At 39.0% G+C, this 19,057-nt stretch overlaps 1 protein-coding gene across 1 annotated transcript in view; it reads right to left on the bottom strand.

The window, feature by feature from the left end:
• The window catches only part of LOC149281839 (collagen alpha-1(V) chain-like), an 84,416-nt gene that overhangs the window by 13,265 nt on the left and 52,094 nt on the right, over nt 1–19,057 (bottom strand). The window contains exons 27-45 of the mRNA XM_089498984.1: nt 18,901–18,945; nt 17,803–17,856; nt 17,184–17,228; nt 15,070–15,123; nt 13,349–13,393; nt 12,390–12,443; nt 10,048–10,155; nt 8,976–9,029; nt 8,154–8,207; nt 7,841–7,885; nt 7,693–7,746; nt 7,364–7,408; nt 4,973–5,026; nt 4,752–4,805; nt 2,275–2,328; nt 1,663–1,770; nt 1,453–1,542; nt 1,312–1,365; nt 611–718 (exon numbers count right to left, since the gene is read on the bottom strand). Of these exons, the coding sequence (XP_089355110.1) occupies nt 611–718; nt 1,312–1,365; nt 1,453–1,542; nt 1,663–1,770; nt 2,275–2,328; nt 4,752–4,805; nt 4,973–5,026; nt 7,364–7,408; nt 7,693–7,746; nt 7,841–7,885; nt 8,154–8,207; nt 8,976–9,029; nt 10,048–10,155; nt 12,390–12,443; nt 13,349–13,393; nt 15,070–15,123; nt 17,184–17,228; nt 17,803–17,856; nt 18,901–18,945 (1,179 nt within the window). The remainder of the gene's footprint in view (nt 1–610; nt 719–1,311; nt 1,366–1,452; nt 1,543–1,662; nt 1,771–2,274; nt 2,329–4,751; nt 4,806–4,972; nt 5,027–7,363; nt 7,409–7,692; nt 7,747–7,840; nt 7,886–8,153; nt 8,208–8,975; nt 9,030–10,047; nt 10,156–12,389; nt 12,444–13,348; nt 13,394–15,069; nt 15,124–17,183; nt 17,229–17,802; nt 17,857–18,900; nt 18,946–19,057) is intronic.

Below are 19,057 nucleotides of genomic sequence, written 5' to 3'. Positions count from 1 at the left end.
TTGGAGGGATTCATAAAGCGATCCATAATTTCTCAACCTAATGAAGAATTGTCAGGAGGTTGAGCGGAACGGAGAGTTTCCGGGACCCAACGATCGCTTCAATATGCATAAATAAAGCAAAGGTGTCAAGCCAATCACCCATTGTACCTAAAAGAAAGTTCGGTACATGGGAGACTCACTCATGGAAGAAATGAGCTTATCTTATCATCAGAATTTATGAGCTAAAAAATCCGGCTTCGTAAAAAAAAACTTCACGAGGCAGATTTCGCTCCGGACTTGGTTCCAAAGCTAGAATTTTTGGTGGGTCTTCCATAACAAAGTAAAAATATTCAACCTTGTTTATTATTTTTTTATTTTATTTATGTTGTCGATATTATAAACCTCCTTTAAAAATCCCTTTGCAGGAGAAAAAAAATAATAAATAAAAATAAATTAATAAAAGCCAAGAGAAGTTATCTTGGTGTGATTGTTTTTTCTTTTTGTCGAGTTGTTTTTCTCGTAGTGGGCAGTGGTTTGGGAAAAAAACCTTTTTCGATGCCAAAAAAGAAATGCATTGGTGGGATTGTAACCTCAAGAGTTCTTAATGATCACTGTAGATGACACAACTTACTGGTGCACCCTTTTCCCCAGAAGGTCCTGGTGGCCCTTGTGGTCCTGGTCGCCCGGGAAGTCCAATTGGTCCTGCTGGGCCGGCAGCTCCTCGTTCACCAGGAGAGCCCTAAAGGAGGAAAACATTTTTAATTGTTAATGAAAGGCAACACACAATATGTATGACTATGTAGCATTGCGAAGAACATTGATATTTTGGAATGTTTTAGCTGATGCATGGATACACTCCGGATACTTCCTTATGATGGCAACCTAATGTTCTTTTAGTTACTTAAGTGTCAATATCACGCAGCTGAGAACTGGAAACATATTGCAGTTCAATAGTATCAATCGTCCCTATTATATATTGGAACATTTAAGAACTAGTTATTGATGATGTTGACGACTATTGATTATAGCGTTCTACACGTTCTACCCGTCTCATCTTATCAAAGGGTTGTTTCTATAATCATCTTTGTAATATACACCTCTTGGACATCTGGAAGGTAGATCTGACATCTGTTTTAAAGGGATAAATACAAATTATATTTTTAATTGGGAGCCCCAAAAGTCTTCTCTGGTACCCCAACCCCTCAACCCCCAAGCGCTATCATAAAACACACATCTCATGTCTTCTGTACTGCAGGGATGAGACGCTCGCCGTGAATGTTGAACCATTTCCTATTTTGAATGGACGTTGTCCATCTGTAGGCTAATACTTACTGCTGGGCCTGGTGGTCCGGGAGGACCTTCACCGCCTTTCAAACCAGGAGCGCCCTAAAAGAAAAAGAGAAGATTTGAGTGTTTGCTGAATCTGAGAAGGCTAGTCCACAAAAGAAAACTTGTAGGTTCTTGATTACTTACAATCGGACCGGGGAGACCTCTCTCACCAGGAAATCCTCTCAGGCCTGGAGGTCCATCTTTACCGGGGAGACCTGCTGGACCAGGATCACCCTGTAACAGGAAGAATAGATTAAAGAAATGTCTCTCCCCTTTTAAAAGCCATCCTATCATTAATTTTATGGAGAAGCAGTCGACCATAACATGGAATTCCCATTTCAGTTGACCACTCACCTTGGAACCTTCTTTTCCGGCGAGACCAGGCAAACCTTGTTCACCAGGAGGACCTGGAGGGCCAGGATGTCCTCTCTCACCCATTGGACCAGTCTCTCCAGTAGGACCCTACAAACATAATACATTGTGTTGGTGTTTTTGAAGGTACCTGTTGTTCTGTCTAGAAATGCCAAGAGAATGGGACAAATAATTTAATGTTATAGATGGAATTTGCCTTTTATTAATTTGTATATAATGTATAACGACGTAATGCAGGACGGCACTCTCCGGAATTTTACGATAAACACGTTGGATAGAGTTTGGATGGTTTTTGGGGACTTGGATATCGTGTAGCAAAAGGGTTAAGCAACCAGTGAACATTTTTATAACAAGGAAAGGTAGAAATCATCAGTGGGATTGGTTTAATTTCAGATTCATACATTATATCTAACAACCAAATCCAGAAGGCATTTTCCCACATTCTATCCCGGAATATTAAACAGCGTGCATAAGAACAATTAATCCCTTTGCTAAAATCGTACATACGGAGATGAATTATCTGGCTGCGGAGTCCTTGGCAAGGAAAGATCTTCCTAACGGCAGACACATACTGCGTAGGTATCTGTGACTTACCTGAGGGCCGACAACACCGGGGGGTCCTGGCGGACCTGTCTTCCCTTGGAAACCCTGTAATAAGAACAGAGGAGGTGAGTAGGGGTGCGGTGGATGTGAAATCGGCCGTGGGGTACCTCGGCAGGTCAAGGGTTCCTGCTCTGAAAGACAATGGCCTCGGAAAAACACAGTGACTTCTAAAAAGAAAAAGACAACCACAAAGATGAAAAGGAAGCGCGCAATCAAACAATGGAACACCGCGTATAGAATATTAATGTTCTCATGCCTAAAACATGCATTATGTGCCTTATAAGCAGTTTGAAGACCAGCTATTTTCTTTTCTATCGTCTCTGTTTATGTTTCATCTTATACTGTAACATAGTAATTGTAGTTTATTGTTATTATTTGTTTTTGTTTTTTACGTATCGTCTACAGGACCCTGTGAGCGGTATACGTAAAAAACAAATACATGGTTACACCCAGACAGGAGGAGTGGATACAATATATGTTTTCCCAGCTCCATCAAAGGTCATTCTAATCAGCTGCAGCTCAAGCAGAATAAACTATTATCAATACAGTTGGCTTTTACACGCGTGGCTAATCTGTACCCTTAGAGATCAGGGGTGATCAAACCTGTTCACGGGGGGGGGGGGCAGGACTGAAATCTGTACTTGAAAGGATAACCTTCACGTTTCATTGAGCTGGTCTTGAAGATCAAAGTGAAACTTTAAAGGCTAAGAAAAAGGAGGGGAACGGGTTAAAATGCCAGAGAGGTGCAATCCGCCTCCTGCGGTTGAGGTGTAGAACAAGCATCGAATGTTAACGGGCAGCGTGCAGAAACAAGGCAGTTCTGAGTCAGTGTCAGGTGTCCATAAATACCCTACAGACCCCATAACTTATACCCCAGATACTGGAAAGTGGACCCATCACCATAATACCCCCACCCCCCCAGGAAACATTAGGATAATTCATTATGTTACAATTATAAGAACATTGCACAATGGGTCTAGTAGAATGTTCATCAGGAACATTCTTTTGGTTTTCATAGTGGCTTCTCCACATTTAGAACCTTGCGCCACACTTATTCTTTATAAATATTCATTTTTTTTAATATCAATGGCAGAGATTAATCATAAATCTTGGATCTGATCTTCTGTAGACCGAATTAACATTAACACGTGACACTGCTCATTTTTCACCCGAAAATATACTCCGAAAGACAACGTGTTCTTGGCTTTGGCAGATAAGACTCAGAAGGGAGAAGAAGGAGGTTATTAAACAGTCATACCTTTCGCATGCCTCACCAGAAATACGGGTCAGCACTGAATCCACTTACTACTGGTCAAAGCCGTACACATCCAAAGCTACAGAGAGACAACGGTGTCCCTATGGGCACCAGGCAGCCAGGAGCAGCCCCGTGTAAGCCATTAGGGCAAAAAGGCACGACATGGTTGTAGTTGGAGTCAAACAGCAATAACAAGCCAAAGGCAAGATGTTATTCACCTAACGGACTTCCTAATTTAAGCCAAAAAGCGGTGGAACAAAGCAGTCCATGGAGCGTATGAAGTGTGGTGTCTTTTTTTTATCCAAAAAGAATGTCGGCTTTGATATATAATATGATATTCTAACCCTAACGTCACATCAGGTACTTGCATTTTTTTAAAGTAAAAATGTTTATTTCTCCTTGAATTCAGGGTTCATTGGTGGTCGGTTGGGTATGAAGAGATTCTCTGTATACCCTAGAGCACTCCAGTGGTTGAACAGGACAAATTATCTACCTTAGTTGACAACCCCAGTGTTGGCCAGGGTTCCCTGAGTCATTGAAATTAAAAATTGTCGTAGTTAAGAGTTATTTTAAGGCTATAACGTTGAAATTATGTACTTTCATTAGCTTCCATCACATCCTGTGTGTTCTTTCGGAACCGGCTGAGGTTCTGATGTTGTAACAAAGCCAACCTCTGGCAATAAATAATACCCACGACAGATCTTACTAAAACCAAATTGGTTTCTGTAAATAATATATCACATAATAATAAATGTTTTAACAAACTCCCAGGTGAATGTTCCCACCAAACCCCAAGCTTCAGGTCCACCAGCAAAGTGTTTCTCATAGACACCACTATACAAGAACAGACAGGCATATCTGTTCTTCTTTTCAACAGATACCTCTCTGCTCTTAAGGGTTAATATGATAACGCTTTGTAATGATGGACTTTGGAAAGCGGTGTCTGGGAGACAATGGCATAGGCTTTTGTTGGGTGTTGGGGAGATGTAGTCATCCCGATGTAGCCCAGCTGCCTTAAAGCATCGTTACTCTGATTTGGCCGGTGTAAATGGGGTGATTTCCATAGACCCTTCCATGTAGCTGAAAAGACACGCACCTGGGGTGGAATAAATAATCGGTGACATCTCCTCATCTACAGGGAATGGTTTAGAGAAACCACACGACCGGTGGAAATCAGATGTAAGGATGGAGAAAACCATCTTCGTATACTCACAGTTTCACCTCTCTGTCCAGGATGACCGGGCAATCCGTCTTTCCCTGGCGGACCCTACAGATAAGGAGAGACAAAGTATTTTTTACTAAACAACTAATTTTTGGACTTTGTAAGAAAATAAAAGAACAAAGACAAAGGTTTTAGGAAGATTCGCTTCCTGGAGCAAAGGCTTTATAGGGCGAGTTAAGGAATAAATGGCATTTATACAGGACAATACTTACAGGGGGGCCCTTCGGTCCTGGAAATCCTGTGGGTCCTTGAGGTCCGGGTGGTCCCTGTGATAGAGGAATATGTGTCAAAATACATACATGATACGTCAAACTTAAACTACGTAAAGCTTAAAACTACTTAAACTATATTACATAGGCTGTCACATGCAACTGCAATGCAACATCTCAAAGCTCAAATGGAAAGCCATTGGCGCGACCACCAGTCGTCGACTTCTACAGAACGCATTGATGGACATGGCATTGTGGGGTGACATGCTGAGCATATGAAGATCTACAGGATGTTGTCAGAATACTCTGCAGTTATAAGTTCTTATCCTAGAGTCGTGGAACAAAAAGATTCTGGGTTGTCCTACAGCTGAGTTGCTACGGGCACCAAACTCATGGTCAGCGGTGTATGTTCCGCATATATGTCCTTTGAATATCTGCAAATCTAAAAGTTTACAGTCTCATGGGAAATATAACTGTCCAAGTGGCCAAGGTAAGGTCGGCATATTCAAGTGCTTAGCTTTACCAAACATAAACCTGTATGGCAAGAAAAAGTTTATGGGAATTGTAGTCTAATGGCGGCTGGAAGCTTGTATTGGACCAGCCCTGCAATAACATTTTCTGCTTGAGCATTCTAGATCGGAACTCAAACTGCTCGTTCTAATTCCATTAGAACTTATTCTGACAACACATATCTCTATGGCAGTTATTTGACTTGATACATTGTTTTCTTTCATGGCGCCATGCAGCCATGACAAGCGCCATACCTACTCGGGCTACTACGCTTTGAGATTTTGAGGTCACCAAGCCTAGCGTTTCAGCTGTAATGGAGCCATGCAATCATTGTAAGAGTTCTACCTTTATAAAGTGCTAGAGGGTGGCTCCTGCCCCAACACATTCACGCAGGCTGTTTCCTTTCATATTGGTACTATTGGAAACATTATTTGAGGGGTCTGGAAAACTGTCACCATTGAACTAATGGATATTTAATGGAACCAACACTGTCGGATAATTTAACTCAAAATAACTTCTCCATCAGATATTCTTGGGGGGTTTTCATCAACACTACATCCAGAATTGATATATCTATTGGCACATATTTCTCCTTAGCAGGCATGCCGTGTATTATAGTCCTATTTGCCTTCAGGGCATGAAGATGCAAGCCACCAGGAATATCCCAGCATCTTCATTTCAGAAACAAACTAGTATTTGGTAGGAAGCTACCACCGGGGGCTAGAAGATTGGCTTATAGTGATACTTTTATGGGGACGAAGATGATATTATCTATAGAATGTTTCCCATTCGGAAAGAAACGATAAAGAAATCCCAATGAACCTTAATAGGACGTTTAACTCGATAGCTCATGTTGGTAGACACCGTGGCTCAGTGAGATTATGGGTTCTAAATCCCATTATCTATGCCTGAGTTTTGTTATTCTACAACATGAAGATTAACAGTGTTGTCTGGCTCAATGTCATTAAGCAGAGTAGTGAAACTCACTTGTAACAAAGAAATAAAAAAAATAAAACACAATATATTCAAGATGGACATGTATGTTATTCCTCAATATGTGAAGAATCAGATTTAGGACTCACTGTATCTATATCCCAGTAGAGTGTATTAGTTATGAGTGCGGAAAACCCTGTACTAGTTACAATGTATCACTGTGTGGGATCTCTTATGTTATATATGTAATACTCTCCTCCTTATTTGTTTCCCTGCTGTCGGTTACCAATGCCCTGGCTGCGTAGCCTGCAGCGGCAAAGAGGCGAGATAGTGAATAATGGATTTGTAAGATGGTCCCGCACACGGAGGGCACTTATTTCCATACCCCGGGTCTAAATAACCTGAAGACCGAATGATCCTCTGGGTACTTGTTACCACGTGTAATTCCGAGGGGGTCTCTGGAGTGACGCCACCACTAATGATCTCTTAGCGAGTGTCTGAAACACTACGGCAAATATCCCGCGATCTTTATTGACTCTGATCTAACAATCACACATGTGCTTATCCTTATCGAATTTTGTATGTGATAAGGAAATGAATGAGGACTAGGTGTGTCTTTTATCCTTTAGCGTAACCAAACTCATCATTTTGCCGCAGGGAAGCTGGGGTCAGTGGCAGTCCATGGCAGGATCTGCATAATCTTTACTTTTTTAAGGATATGCTATCTTTAAGGCAGTCCGGTGATAAAGAGGGGTACACGTGCAGTTGTGAAATCGACCACCCGTAAGACGGCCATCGCTAGGACAATGACGACATATCGGGGCTTTCGTCAGATGCTACATTGTTTCCTTTTGGAGTGTCATTTTAACCCCTGAGTGACAGAGCAGTAGCAAAGACTTTCTCTCCCTGAAAAGTTACATTTTAGATGTCAATAGTTTTAAAAAGTCTTACCCTTTCACCAGGTGGACCAGCTGGGCCATCCCCTCCAGAGTTACCCTGCAAGACAAGCGGAGAAAAGAGAATTTAACACAAAATATTCCCTCTACAAAATACAACTAACGCTCAACTTGTTGAATCTGTTTTTATTTTATGTTTGGGTTTTTTTGGACACATTTTTTTAATCTCATAACTAAAATCTACTGAAACGTACCCAATTTGATATTTTCTTGTAAATTGGAAGATATATAAATGTATTGCTTGATTTTAATAACTGCATTGTTTCTGGAAATTGACTATTTTATCGTAAACAAGGAGAATTTGGTACATGGTCATTTCTTTACCTTGGGGCCTGGCTTTCCTGTTGTTCCCCTTGGACCTCTTTCCCCACGTGGACCCTTAGGAAAAGCACAGAAGAAGATGTTAGTTTCACCAAGCACATAAACGATATAAAACAGGTTATGCGTCAAATGAAAGGGTTCCATTGCTTACCGTTGGACCTCGTTGCCCCCTTGGACCCGGTTTCCCAGAGGTACCCTACAGGAAAAGAAAGAAGAAGAAAAAAAGAGATGTTTAGAACTGGAAATATATGTTGGGTGACACCGTACGGAATCCCAAACCAGTAAAATGATGTCATAGGACACGGACAACTACTACTTGCGTGTGTCCTTACGTGATCTATAGAATTCACAAGAATGTCTGGGCATAAAAAAACCACACTGGTCATTTTAAAAAAGCAACACCCACCAAAAAACACCTCGGAGGCATTAATTGGTGCTTTACTGCATGGAGGCCAGTCACTCACCCTTGCACCTTTTTCTCCGTTTGCTCCTGGAAATCCTGGGAATCCAATGGAACCCTTTGTGTGACAACAGGAAAGAAAGTTACTAAAAGCATACATACCCAGGCCCTGATTTTTAACTAAAAACCTACAATTTCAGATCCCTATTTATTTTTAACTAAAGCCCTACAATCCCTCATTTTTTACTAAAACCTTACAATCCTAGACCCTGATTTTTAATTAAAACCCCACAATCCCAGATCCTGATTTTAAAATAAAACCCTACATTTCCAGACCCTGATTTTTAACTAAAACCCTACAATCCTAGACCCTGATTTTAAATTAAAACCCTACAATCCCAGATCCTGATTTTTAACCAAAACCCTACAATTTCAGATCCCTATTTTTTTTTTAACTAAAACCCTAAAATTATATTGGTTTATATAGCACGATACTGATACTTATGTGGACACAGTACCAAAAATGTACATTATTAACATTAGGAATAGATTAACCAGCTGTAACAAAGAGCCCATCAATCCCATCATGCCCTGCGCCCAATTAGCATTAATACCTGCCAGAGATACTTCGGCGACCTGCATAAAAACTGTGCAACCTCCAAGAAAGGTCACGGGAGCTTGTTTCTTAAATGTCATTTAGCAAATTAAGCGATGATTTCTTTTTTGCACGACATAATACGTTTTACAAAAAAAAGTGATTTTTTTTTTCAAGCGTCGCACTGAAGGAAAAGACAGCAAGAAGCAAATAATAGGAGGAAGCAGCCGAGAAATCCATCTACTGAGTCCTTCAAGGTCATGGGGAGATTTAAAAACAGGAGTACGTTACCTTTGGACCTTGTCTTCCTGGGTATCCTGGTAAACCTGGCACTCCGAGCTTTCCCTAGACAGTAACAAGTCCGTGTTAATGAAACCAATTAAAAGTTTTATATGCTATATTAATTTAAATTATAATGGGTAAAATATGTCTACAAAATCGTATATATGCTAAAACCATGGTGCTAAATAATACAGGATCCAACACCTATCCATAAATGTACCAAATGCATAAACTGCCATTTTTTTTAGCTGTAAAAATGTATATAAAATTAATTAATGCCATGAACTGTAGTGTGCGGGGGAAACAATTTCCCTCTGCACTCTTTACTTCCTGTTGTGTATTGCTGAAGCTTCCTGTTAAGGAAGTGCTGAAGAGAGAAACATAATTCACAGCTAATACAGTACAGAAGACACATTTTATTAATTGGTAACGTCCTGCTATGGAGTGGAAACCTTTATGGATTTTTAATATATATTAATATATTTAATATATATATTCATAAACTCGAGATAAAAGAATTAATAAAAAATGAGTTTCTTTTTTTGTTCTTTTCTATAAAATGACTCATTGTAATACTTTATTTAATAAAGTATCATATGGTTCCATCTACTGTCAGGACCAGCATGAATGTGACTTTTTCCAGCAGGGTGTTCTCTCGATTCAAGGATTATTAATAATATTTCACGTTGGGGTTGACTTCACCAGCTCCACCATTTACGCCAACGTCTACGGATTTGTCATTATATGTTGCCCAAACCGACGCAAACTGCTTTCTAAACTACTTCTGCCCTCTCATCTCATTAGTGAGAACACTTCAAGCCTGATAAAGCATTTATCACTTAGAGATCAAAACGCAAACAAAAACGCAACAACCTTCCAAAGAATGTCTAGACACGCTTGAGATAACAACTTGGAGTAATCACCACCCGTGAGAAGTCATGAGAAGACAGTAGGCCTCGCAGAACTACAATACCTATAAATAATGAAACATTTGTATCTTTCTAACTGCAGAACATTCTTTGAATGGCCCAGAACCCTTCTATCTATATGGTAGAACATGCGTTTTTGATTTGCCGCTTACCTTTTCACCACCTGGGCCAAGTGGACCGTTCTCTCCAGAAGGACCACCTCGTCCCTTTGGACCCTCTGGGCCATCTTCACCCCTGGGACCAGGAGGACCGATTTCACCCTGTGAATAAAACAAAAGGATGACTGCGTTGACATTCTGACCCCAGCACATATGGTATAGGGTAGCAGTAGAGTTCATTCCTAAAATGTATAGGTAAAAAGTAATTACTGCTAGAAGTGCCGTAAATGGAAAGGTCAAACATTGCCTTTTTTCTCGAAGGGGGTTTGCCTCTTACTACATAGAATATTGCATATTATAGAAATGCAATATTTGGCCAACCCATTGCCTTTTATGGAATTTTGTCAGGCGTCAAGCGCTTCCCCCTTCTGGAATATTCTCGCTATTTAAACGCAAAAAAAATTGCGTCCATTTGATTTTTTTAAATTTTATTTGTCTTAATAAGATATTTTTGTACTCCATTTTTTAAACATATTATTAAAAAAATTTCTTTTTTTTTTTTCAAGCTCTATAGCGGGTATATCGGGAGGGACATTATATATAAAGATATAGGTTAGCTGTGTTTAATATTCATTATCCTCCACCAGACGGGATTTCATGATAAAAAGAATGAACTAAAAACAGGATGGGGTATCCAATCTATCAACCCCGTCCTGTCTCTGCGGGTGGATATGTTTGAAAGTCGCTCAATACAGCCTTGCAAAAAAAATGAAAAAATCCTATATTTGTGATAATTTTAAACCTGTACACAGGATGTTAATTAAATCTGTATTTTTCACCTTTTAATTACAGAGGCAATGCCAATCCGTATAGGACATGAAATAATTAATTGCAAAAATAGGTCGGTGGGATATAATCATTGATTTTGTCAAGTCAATTAACGTCTTCATACACTGCATGGGTTCGGACGGGGGGTTATCTATTAATTTGTGTATTGATTACATCATCAGAAGCTGTCTATATCTATACGTTCTTGCCAAACCCTACCGTGTCCTCTGTGCCGGTAAAATTAAGTGTGATAATTGCAGTTTGAATTTTAAAAAGGGCTTAAATTGAATTGGCCAATCACAAGTTCAAATTTTTATTTTAAAATTAAGTTTACAATAATTAATTATAAAAAGGAAAACACTGTTTATAATAATAATAATAATAATATAATAATAATTCATAATAATACTATTATTATTGTTATTATTATTGTTATTTTTATTATTTCGTTTTATATTCGTTTTAAATTTTTCATGAAACATATTGATCTAACTCAGAAACAGTTTATTTTTATTTTAATCATTGCGGTATCTTTGCATAATTCAAAATAATTTAGAATATTCTGTATTTAAAAAAAATAAAAAAAAAAATAGCAAAATAGAATAAAAAATTATATCATTCCAATAGTCTCTCTCTCTAACTAATGTTTGGCAAAAGCAAACCAGAAGGGATGTATTAATATTTCTTCTGGTGCTGATATAAAGTAACAATCCAATAATAAAAGAACATGAAGATTTTAATTGCAAACAAATGAACAACATTTTAAATTGAGTTACTGCTTAATCTCCATGGAGGCACAGAGCAGATTGGATCATAGACAAAGCGAACGCCAGAAATAATTTAATGAAGGAGAAGAACTTTAGTCGACCTTTTGCCCTATGTAAACTACTAGGGGGCTTTATTCACTAAGTTCTGCGTAGGTTTTCTTTTATACATCATAGATAAATAAATCAGCTAAAATCTGATAGAATCCTATTAAATGGGGTGAAAACCAGGCAGTTGAGAGCTTTTGGTTTTCTTGTATCATAAATTTTGTCTAAAAGGCGCCAAGTGTTAGGAACGGAATCTATTGGGAATATACATTTATCATGTGCAAAACCAAGATTCCTTAATAAATGTCATCATTTTTAATCCGTCCTCGAAGGTATTAGGCACGTCCATCAAATACCGTATCGGCCTGAACTTGACCCATTCTTTTTTTTCTCCAGAAATTCATTGGTCGTAAAAAATAATGTTCTACGGTAACTGGCACTTTACCAAAACTTAATGCAAGTCCATTTTATTGCCAACTTTAAGGCAGCTTATTTTCACGGCAGTAGGGTATTTGGTGATTCTTTATATGTTTAAGGTCTTGAAAAGCACTAGAAGGAAAGTGGTGGCCACCGTTCAATTCTCATTGAGGGGACGGAACTTCACGAGGCCGCGTCGGAACCCCAACTTTACAAATCCAGAATGATACAATAAGCCATGCTAAGAAGAACATGATATAAAGAGGTAACACACTGCAATTACGACAGCATTTCAATGGCATGCAGTTTGGTGAATGAAGCCTTATCTTAGATGCTTACTCTGTCTCCTTTAGTTCCCATGTCGCCCTTAAATCCAGGAAAGCCATCTTCACCCTATTAAAGACAAAAAAAATTGGTTGTATGATGCGAAGTTAACTTAATATAGCCCAGTGATGACAGGTGTAATAATAACGTCTGGCAGTGGAGCGGTTAAGACAATGCCAGCTCCCTCCTGGGCACAGAGGCTGACACTCGGCATTGTATCACATAGAGAAGAAATGGAAAATCGAGGGGAAAAAAACATGGCCGTTGCTACGGGTTACACAATTTCTTCCACACTCGATTGCTTCTAATAATAGAGATGTGTGTATCAGGACGGGCTAACCCAGTGGCTCAGCAGGCTGAAGCCTGAAGATATGAGGGACTGAATGTTTTCCTCGCCTGTGCTTGGCAGGCAGAATGTAGACTCCATCGTGTTGTTATTCATCTTATTCCAGGAGGTCCACGTGTCGTAGTTCATAAGGGTTGTCTATCTCCGAGTCAATACTCTAGCCCTGTCTGTGTTCAGTTAGAATGTATCAGTTTCGCCATCGTTCTTGTCAAGAGTTTGCATTAAAAAACGTCAATCCCAGGTTTAGGATCATCCTTTATTTAGGATTTATCATCCAAATCATAGCACGTTGTCTGTAAGCAGGGATATATCTTGAGAAGTTGCGCAGGCCTGCGACAATCCCAACTCTTGCGGAACTTAGTGAATGTGTGTGCAGAGGGGTGATCACCCCTTCCTATGGAGTCCATACCCAGTTTAACCCACCCTGTTGGTGAAACTCATTGTTGTCTCTCTTCCTTCTCCAGGAAAACTTTTCCTTCTTAATTTTTAACTGTCAACCACAGCTAACTTAAGAAAGAAAGCAGCTGAGGGTCATTTAAGCTTCGTGTCGTGCTCACCAGCTCATAGACTTTTTGAATTCCGTGGCATTCCAATCGGGTCTAAAACAGAAAGAATTAAGGCAACCTACCTTTTCCCCCTTTGTTCCTTTCAAGCCACGGATCCCATCAGCTCCCTATCAAAGAAAATGAAACAAATAAATAAGAACACGACTGGAAAAAACGCAGACTAAATTTAGGTAAAAAAAAAAAAATTTACGACAGCACAGGAAGGATTCATTTTAGCAATCCGTAACACAATGAAAGTTTCAACAGCTACATTTTTTTAAATAGACTGTTTCATTAAATAAACTGGAAGTAAACTAAAAAGTAATTCTCGCGCAGATAATTCCTTATAAATAACAAGAATATGACTGAATTGAAACAAAACTCTGAGATTAAATCTGATTTAACTCTGTTATCTCCGACTCTGTGCATCACAAGAGTTGCTATATCCGGTAATAAACCATAGAGAGGTCCAAGTGCTGGCATTATAGCTTGACGCCCTCTAGTGGTGGGGAGTTAAAAGTTGTTTCTTTTTTATAATTATTAATCCAGGCTGAGCAGCTGTTTGGGGCCATTTCATATAATTCAATCTCCAAAAGTGACTTATTTCTTCTGCTTTAATGTGATTTTTATTATTATATATAATGATTTGCTCTATATAGACCCGACAAGCACTGTATGGGCCATGTTTACAATCGGCATTTTTTGTACAAAGTTCTATAATATTAAGCCGTTGGAATAACAAGTCTCTTGGTTTCCATGGTGACCAATCCACAATTTTGCCCCAAATTGTTTTCATAAACACAGCTCTTATACCATCAGCCTGTAAAATTTAAATAACGTTAAAAAACTAAAATAAAATTTATAAAGAAAGGAATTTGGCCCCGACGTGACCCAAATCTATCTGCTCGTCGGTATGAAAGAATGTATCTGCTGGATATCTTCTCTTATCACATCATTTGACTTTCTTCTCCCGGTCTGACTGTCTCTGTAAATGAGCTTATGGAGCATAATGACAGCAAATTGCATCGTCTACACACACCAAAAAAAAATAATATATATATAAATAATTATACGGGGCAGTAAATTGTCTCCATTAGAAGCTGCGGAACATCCATCCATCTCTACTTTAGCAAATCTAATTATGGTACTTTGGAGGAGAATTTCTGCCGTTCTGCATTTCCTTTCTCAGTAGCAATGCAGAATAATTCAATTAGTTTAATGACGGTTCTAAAGCCAGATCCGTTGCACTTCACACTCTAATGTGTCTCTAATGGAGAGGAGCTCCGTTTCGCCAGTAAGAAGAACACCAAACATCTTCTTGTGACATCCAGCCCTGGGCTGGACTTGCGTACGCCATTTTTTATTAACTTTTCCATTCCAACTGGGGCATCAGAATGGCCCGCCTGAGTGTAAGAGGAATTGTTCAATTCTCTATACCTCCGTAATTAAATGGGTCAATAGACCCCTAAATATTGCGTGGTTAGAAGGAGTCTCAGGCGATGAATCCCTGTTGTTGAGCGTTGATCGGATCACCTCTCGTTGCCTACAGGATCTATATGGCCACTTTAAATCTTTGATAGATAGATTTAGATTCCATAGATTTTGGAATTACATTTTTTTTTAGCAGGGTTGGGGGTCTGATCCGCTACTTTCCTTTTTTTATTTCCCGCAGAAAGTATCAGTCGCCTTCAGTAGCGCTCGGAACAGCAAGTGCAGAAGAAAAACGCTTCCCACGGCCAGACAGATGGACGCCAGCTGTGTTAATCTGCCTTGCATGGCAAACATTAAACATTTAATGACTCACCTTTACACCACGTGGTCCTGGGTATCCGATTGGCCCTTGAGGTCCTGAAGGGCCCTAAAAGCAAGAAGAAAAAGATACAATGACAACAGGGATTAGAGACATGGCGTCAAGAATTCAACTCATCTATGTGTCCAGCACACTGTCTCTGCAGATATAGCGATGCTGTTTCTAGGTCGCTGTCTTCACTCTGTCCTTTTTTTCCACCCCTGATGCCCCTCTTTTCTAGGAGGTCAGAATGTTTGCTGGGTAGGAGGGGATCGCAGGGTTCTACTGCCCTAAAAGCCCCGATAATGTGTATAGAAACCGCAGGAAAGCTTTATAAATTGAACGGGTTAAATAAACCCCATTATTCTTCTTCTAAATACCCCACTCAGTTACACTAATAGCTGCCAACAGGCCTGATGTCCTGCACCCAGCCTGATGTGGTGATAGATCCAACAAAAACAGTGTTTTCTAATGGCGTATAATGTATTTGAGTAGAGACGTAGTGAGATACTGTGTTCAAGAAAAGAAAAAGTTTAATGTTCTTTTTTTTTGCTTTTAAAAAAAAAAAAAAAGAATAAAAATGCTGATAAAGGACAAAGGGTTGAGATTAATATTTTGTAGGTCATCCCACCGGTGATCAGAAGATTACTCTGTTCCCATGTCCTACAATGTTCTTCTAGCTAATGAGTAGCCGACGGACGCCGACAGCAAACAAAAAGGACGCCGGTCACAATATCGCTTTTATTCTACAGAATGCCGATATTGTGTGTATTAATAAAAAAAAAAAAAAACAGGCTCTTTCAGAAGGATCGAACTCCTCAGAGGGTCGATCAAATCTGGGAACTTCTCATTATCATTTCAGATTCTTCCAGACACTTGTTAGCTCGACTGCACGATCACAATTTAAACGGCAGCCATTCTTGAGAGGCGTCGGATGAAATGTATCGGAGTCCGCTAGTAAGGAAGGTTCTATTTAGATTTTTTTTAGAATATTTGGAATATTTTACTGTATTATATAGTATATACTGTATATATAACTTCCTTATGTATAGAAGAAAGCTATGGTGATTAGCACAGTTCGGTTTTTGTAAGTGTTCTTCCTTAGACATCTCATTTCCAGAAAAATATTTATTTTTAAATAAAAAAATAATATTAAATTAAATTTAATTTATTGGGTGGCATTTCTTTTCAAATATTTATTTTTAGAAAGCTCCTTCAGCTAGAAATCATTTTAATTTTTATTTATTTTATCCCCCCCCAAAAAAAAAAAATATATATATATATATATATATATATATATATATATATATATATATCTAGCCTTAAACCAGAGTGGTCAGCAAGTGTTTGGGGGCATTGTGATACAGGTGTATACCCTACAAAAATCAGAAATTAAAAAAAGAGAATTTTACAGAAGTTGCACGTTAAAAAATGATTATTAATGTTCCGAGCTTAAGGAACAATACTTTAAGAAGTAAAGTTTAACTGGGGTAATATGAAGTCATAAAGGTGCATTAGAACAGCACATAATACTAAGAGGGGGGGGCACAGCAGTGGCAACAGAACACCACCGCCACCTGGTGGCCGAAGAACACATGGCTTTATTCTCTACTGCATTAGACACATCATAAAAAATACGTTTGATAAATTTGAACAAGGCAGCCGTGCCCCGAAGCGATCTGTTTTCCTGGGATTTAGGGACACAGGTTATTTAATTGCTGACCTACAGGAACATAAAGAATATATACGATGACGGTCTTCTGCAATTAGTATAGAATTAACATCAGTTTGGGCTTGATGGCTGTTACTAATTTGCCGTCTTTGCCTCCCTCAATCGGTCCAAAATGATTCAGAAAGGGCCAGCCGCCCCTGAGTTCGAGCCAGACGGGCCGAATGGTTCTGATCTGCCGACAGATTCTATGTTTCTATTTTTTATTATTTGACTTTAGTGATGTCTTTCAGCGGATCGACGTTCAAAGAGTAAGACGTGGGGTGGCATACGCTTTGAAGACCTTGGAGGTCTTCTTCAGAGGGGATCAAAAAGACCTCAGAGGCCCGTTCCTCAGATGGCATTAATAAACAAAAATGGAATTCCCCATTTAAAAGGAAACATGCGAAGAAGGTCGTACCTGGCTTCCTTTTTCTCCTGAGGGGCCTTCTTTACCAGGGTGACCCTGAGAAAAAGAGGACACGGAATAAATAAGCTTTGTGAAACGTATACGTTTTTATAAAATGCAGGCACTCCATTGGCCGCTTTCCCTCCGCACAAAACATACATTGTCATGGTACAGAAGGAAGACCGGAAGAAGTAATACAGTAGATTCTGCGCTTCAGTGTAAGCGTGTGCGCATGGCCCTCTTTACCTAATGTATCGGCTCGTCTTAGTCTGTCTTATCTAGTTTTATCAGACCCTTTGAATGTAGGGACTGCAAGAAGCGCCGCGGGAACTGTTGGCGCTTCATAAATAAAAGATAATAATAATAAATAAGTTTTCATTCCCAAGGCGCTGACAGTCGACGTTCCCCAGTCCAGGAAATATGTTTTCAATCGAACCCAACAGGTTATGATAAATTTTCATAAATATTCACGTTTCACCCAAGATTTAGGACATCTGGGGTCCACTTGTGAGTGTGGTTTTTTTTAGATCTGGAACTTCTTTCTATATTTTGTACAGATGATATAACATCTGTTTAATTAAAGGTTCCTTCTTTGACATCACAAATGAGGTTAGAAGATAGCGATACTTACTGGTGGGCCATCAGCGCCAGGCATGCCAGGGAGTCCAGGTTTTCCCAGTGGTCCCTAAAAAAAGGACAAAAAAATTGCAATCTCATTAAAATTATTCAGTTTTTCTCCCGTAAGGCAACGTGGCTTTTGCCAGCCTCGCTCGTAGAGGATACAGTTATTCTTAGTTCAGAAGTGATTGAAACAATTGGTTTTAAAAAGACTGGACAATAAAAGGATATGAAAATATAGGCTGCAAATGTATCATTATTATTGTTATTATTATAATTATTATTTTTATTATTATTTGTATTATTATTAGTATTATTATTATGACTATTATTACTATTATTTTTATTTATTTTTTTATTATTATTATATACCCTTGTGATGTCTAATATAAGAAAAAAATTGTATTACCAATTATCTAGATTTATATTTTTTGTTTACGCAGAATAACAATGGAATATACAGTTAAAAACAAGTATTTCCATTAAAAAGTATTTTGTAGGATGTTTTGTAGGTATGGATGAGCAGTCACTGGATCCTTTAAAACAATTATTATGGTCGTCTCCAACTAAAAATTCCTTCTTCTATGACAAACAGCCTTATTCAAATACGTATCTTAAATGTTTCCCTTGATCTCAGGTGTAAAACCCCCCCTAACCTGAAGATCTGCCTCCAAATGCACTCTATGGGAGGATGTTTGAAAAGCTAAAACGCCCAATTTGGTTTTATGACTTATAAGTTAATCTTTGTAAGAGCGGCTCTATGAATACTGAGAAGTAATACGTCTACGGGAAAAATATACAACCGCTCCGCACATTCCGATACTTGATCGATATTGTGTTTAGTAGAGATTTGAAAGCAATGCGGCTCTCAGGGGTTATAATTGTATAAGGTTTCCCTAAACAATGTCACTCTTAATTTGCGTGTGTGCGCACCCCCCATAAACATTAAAGAGAGTTTATGGGCAGGGTTCCTTTGCTCTGTCTGCATCTCTCTACGAACAGATGTTTAACATGTTAAGAAGCCGGAGTCTGACATAGAACGGCTGTGGGGAGAAGGGCTTATTCCTACGGGTCTGACCAAGGACACAACAGCTGGGAGACATTATCTTACCTTCTCTCCTGGGGGACCGATTGCTCCTTGTGGGCCTGGAAGACCCTGTGGGAAACAAACATAGGAAATGTTACAGAAGGGTGGACATTCTTTATCCATAATCCTTTCAGAAGGTCTAGGAATCCATCTGTACAGTTTGATGGACCTTTGAGTGTTG

The sequence above is a fragment of the Sceloporus occidentalis genome, unplaced genomic scaffold (genome assembly GCF_023333645.1).
Source record: "Sceloporus occidentalis isolate IW3139 unplaced genomic scaffold, rSceOcc1.0.p SCAF_127, whole genome shotgun sequence".
Lineage (NCBI taxonomy): Eukaryota > Metazoa > Chordata > Lepidosauria > Squamata > Phrynosomatidae > Sceloporus > Sceloporus occidentalis.
This window is presented reverse-complemented; position numbering and strand designations above follow the sequence as displayed.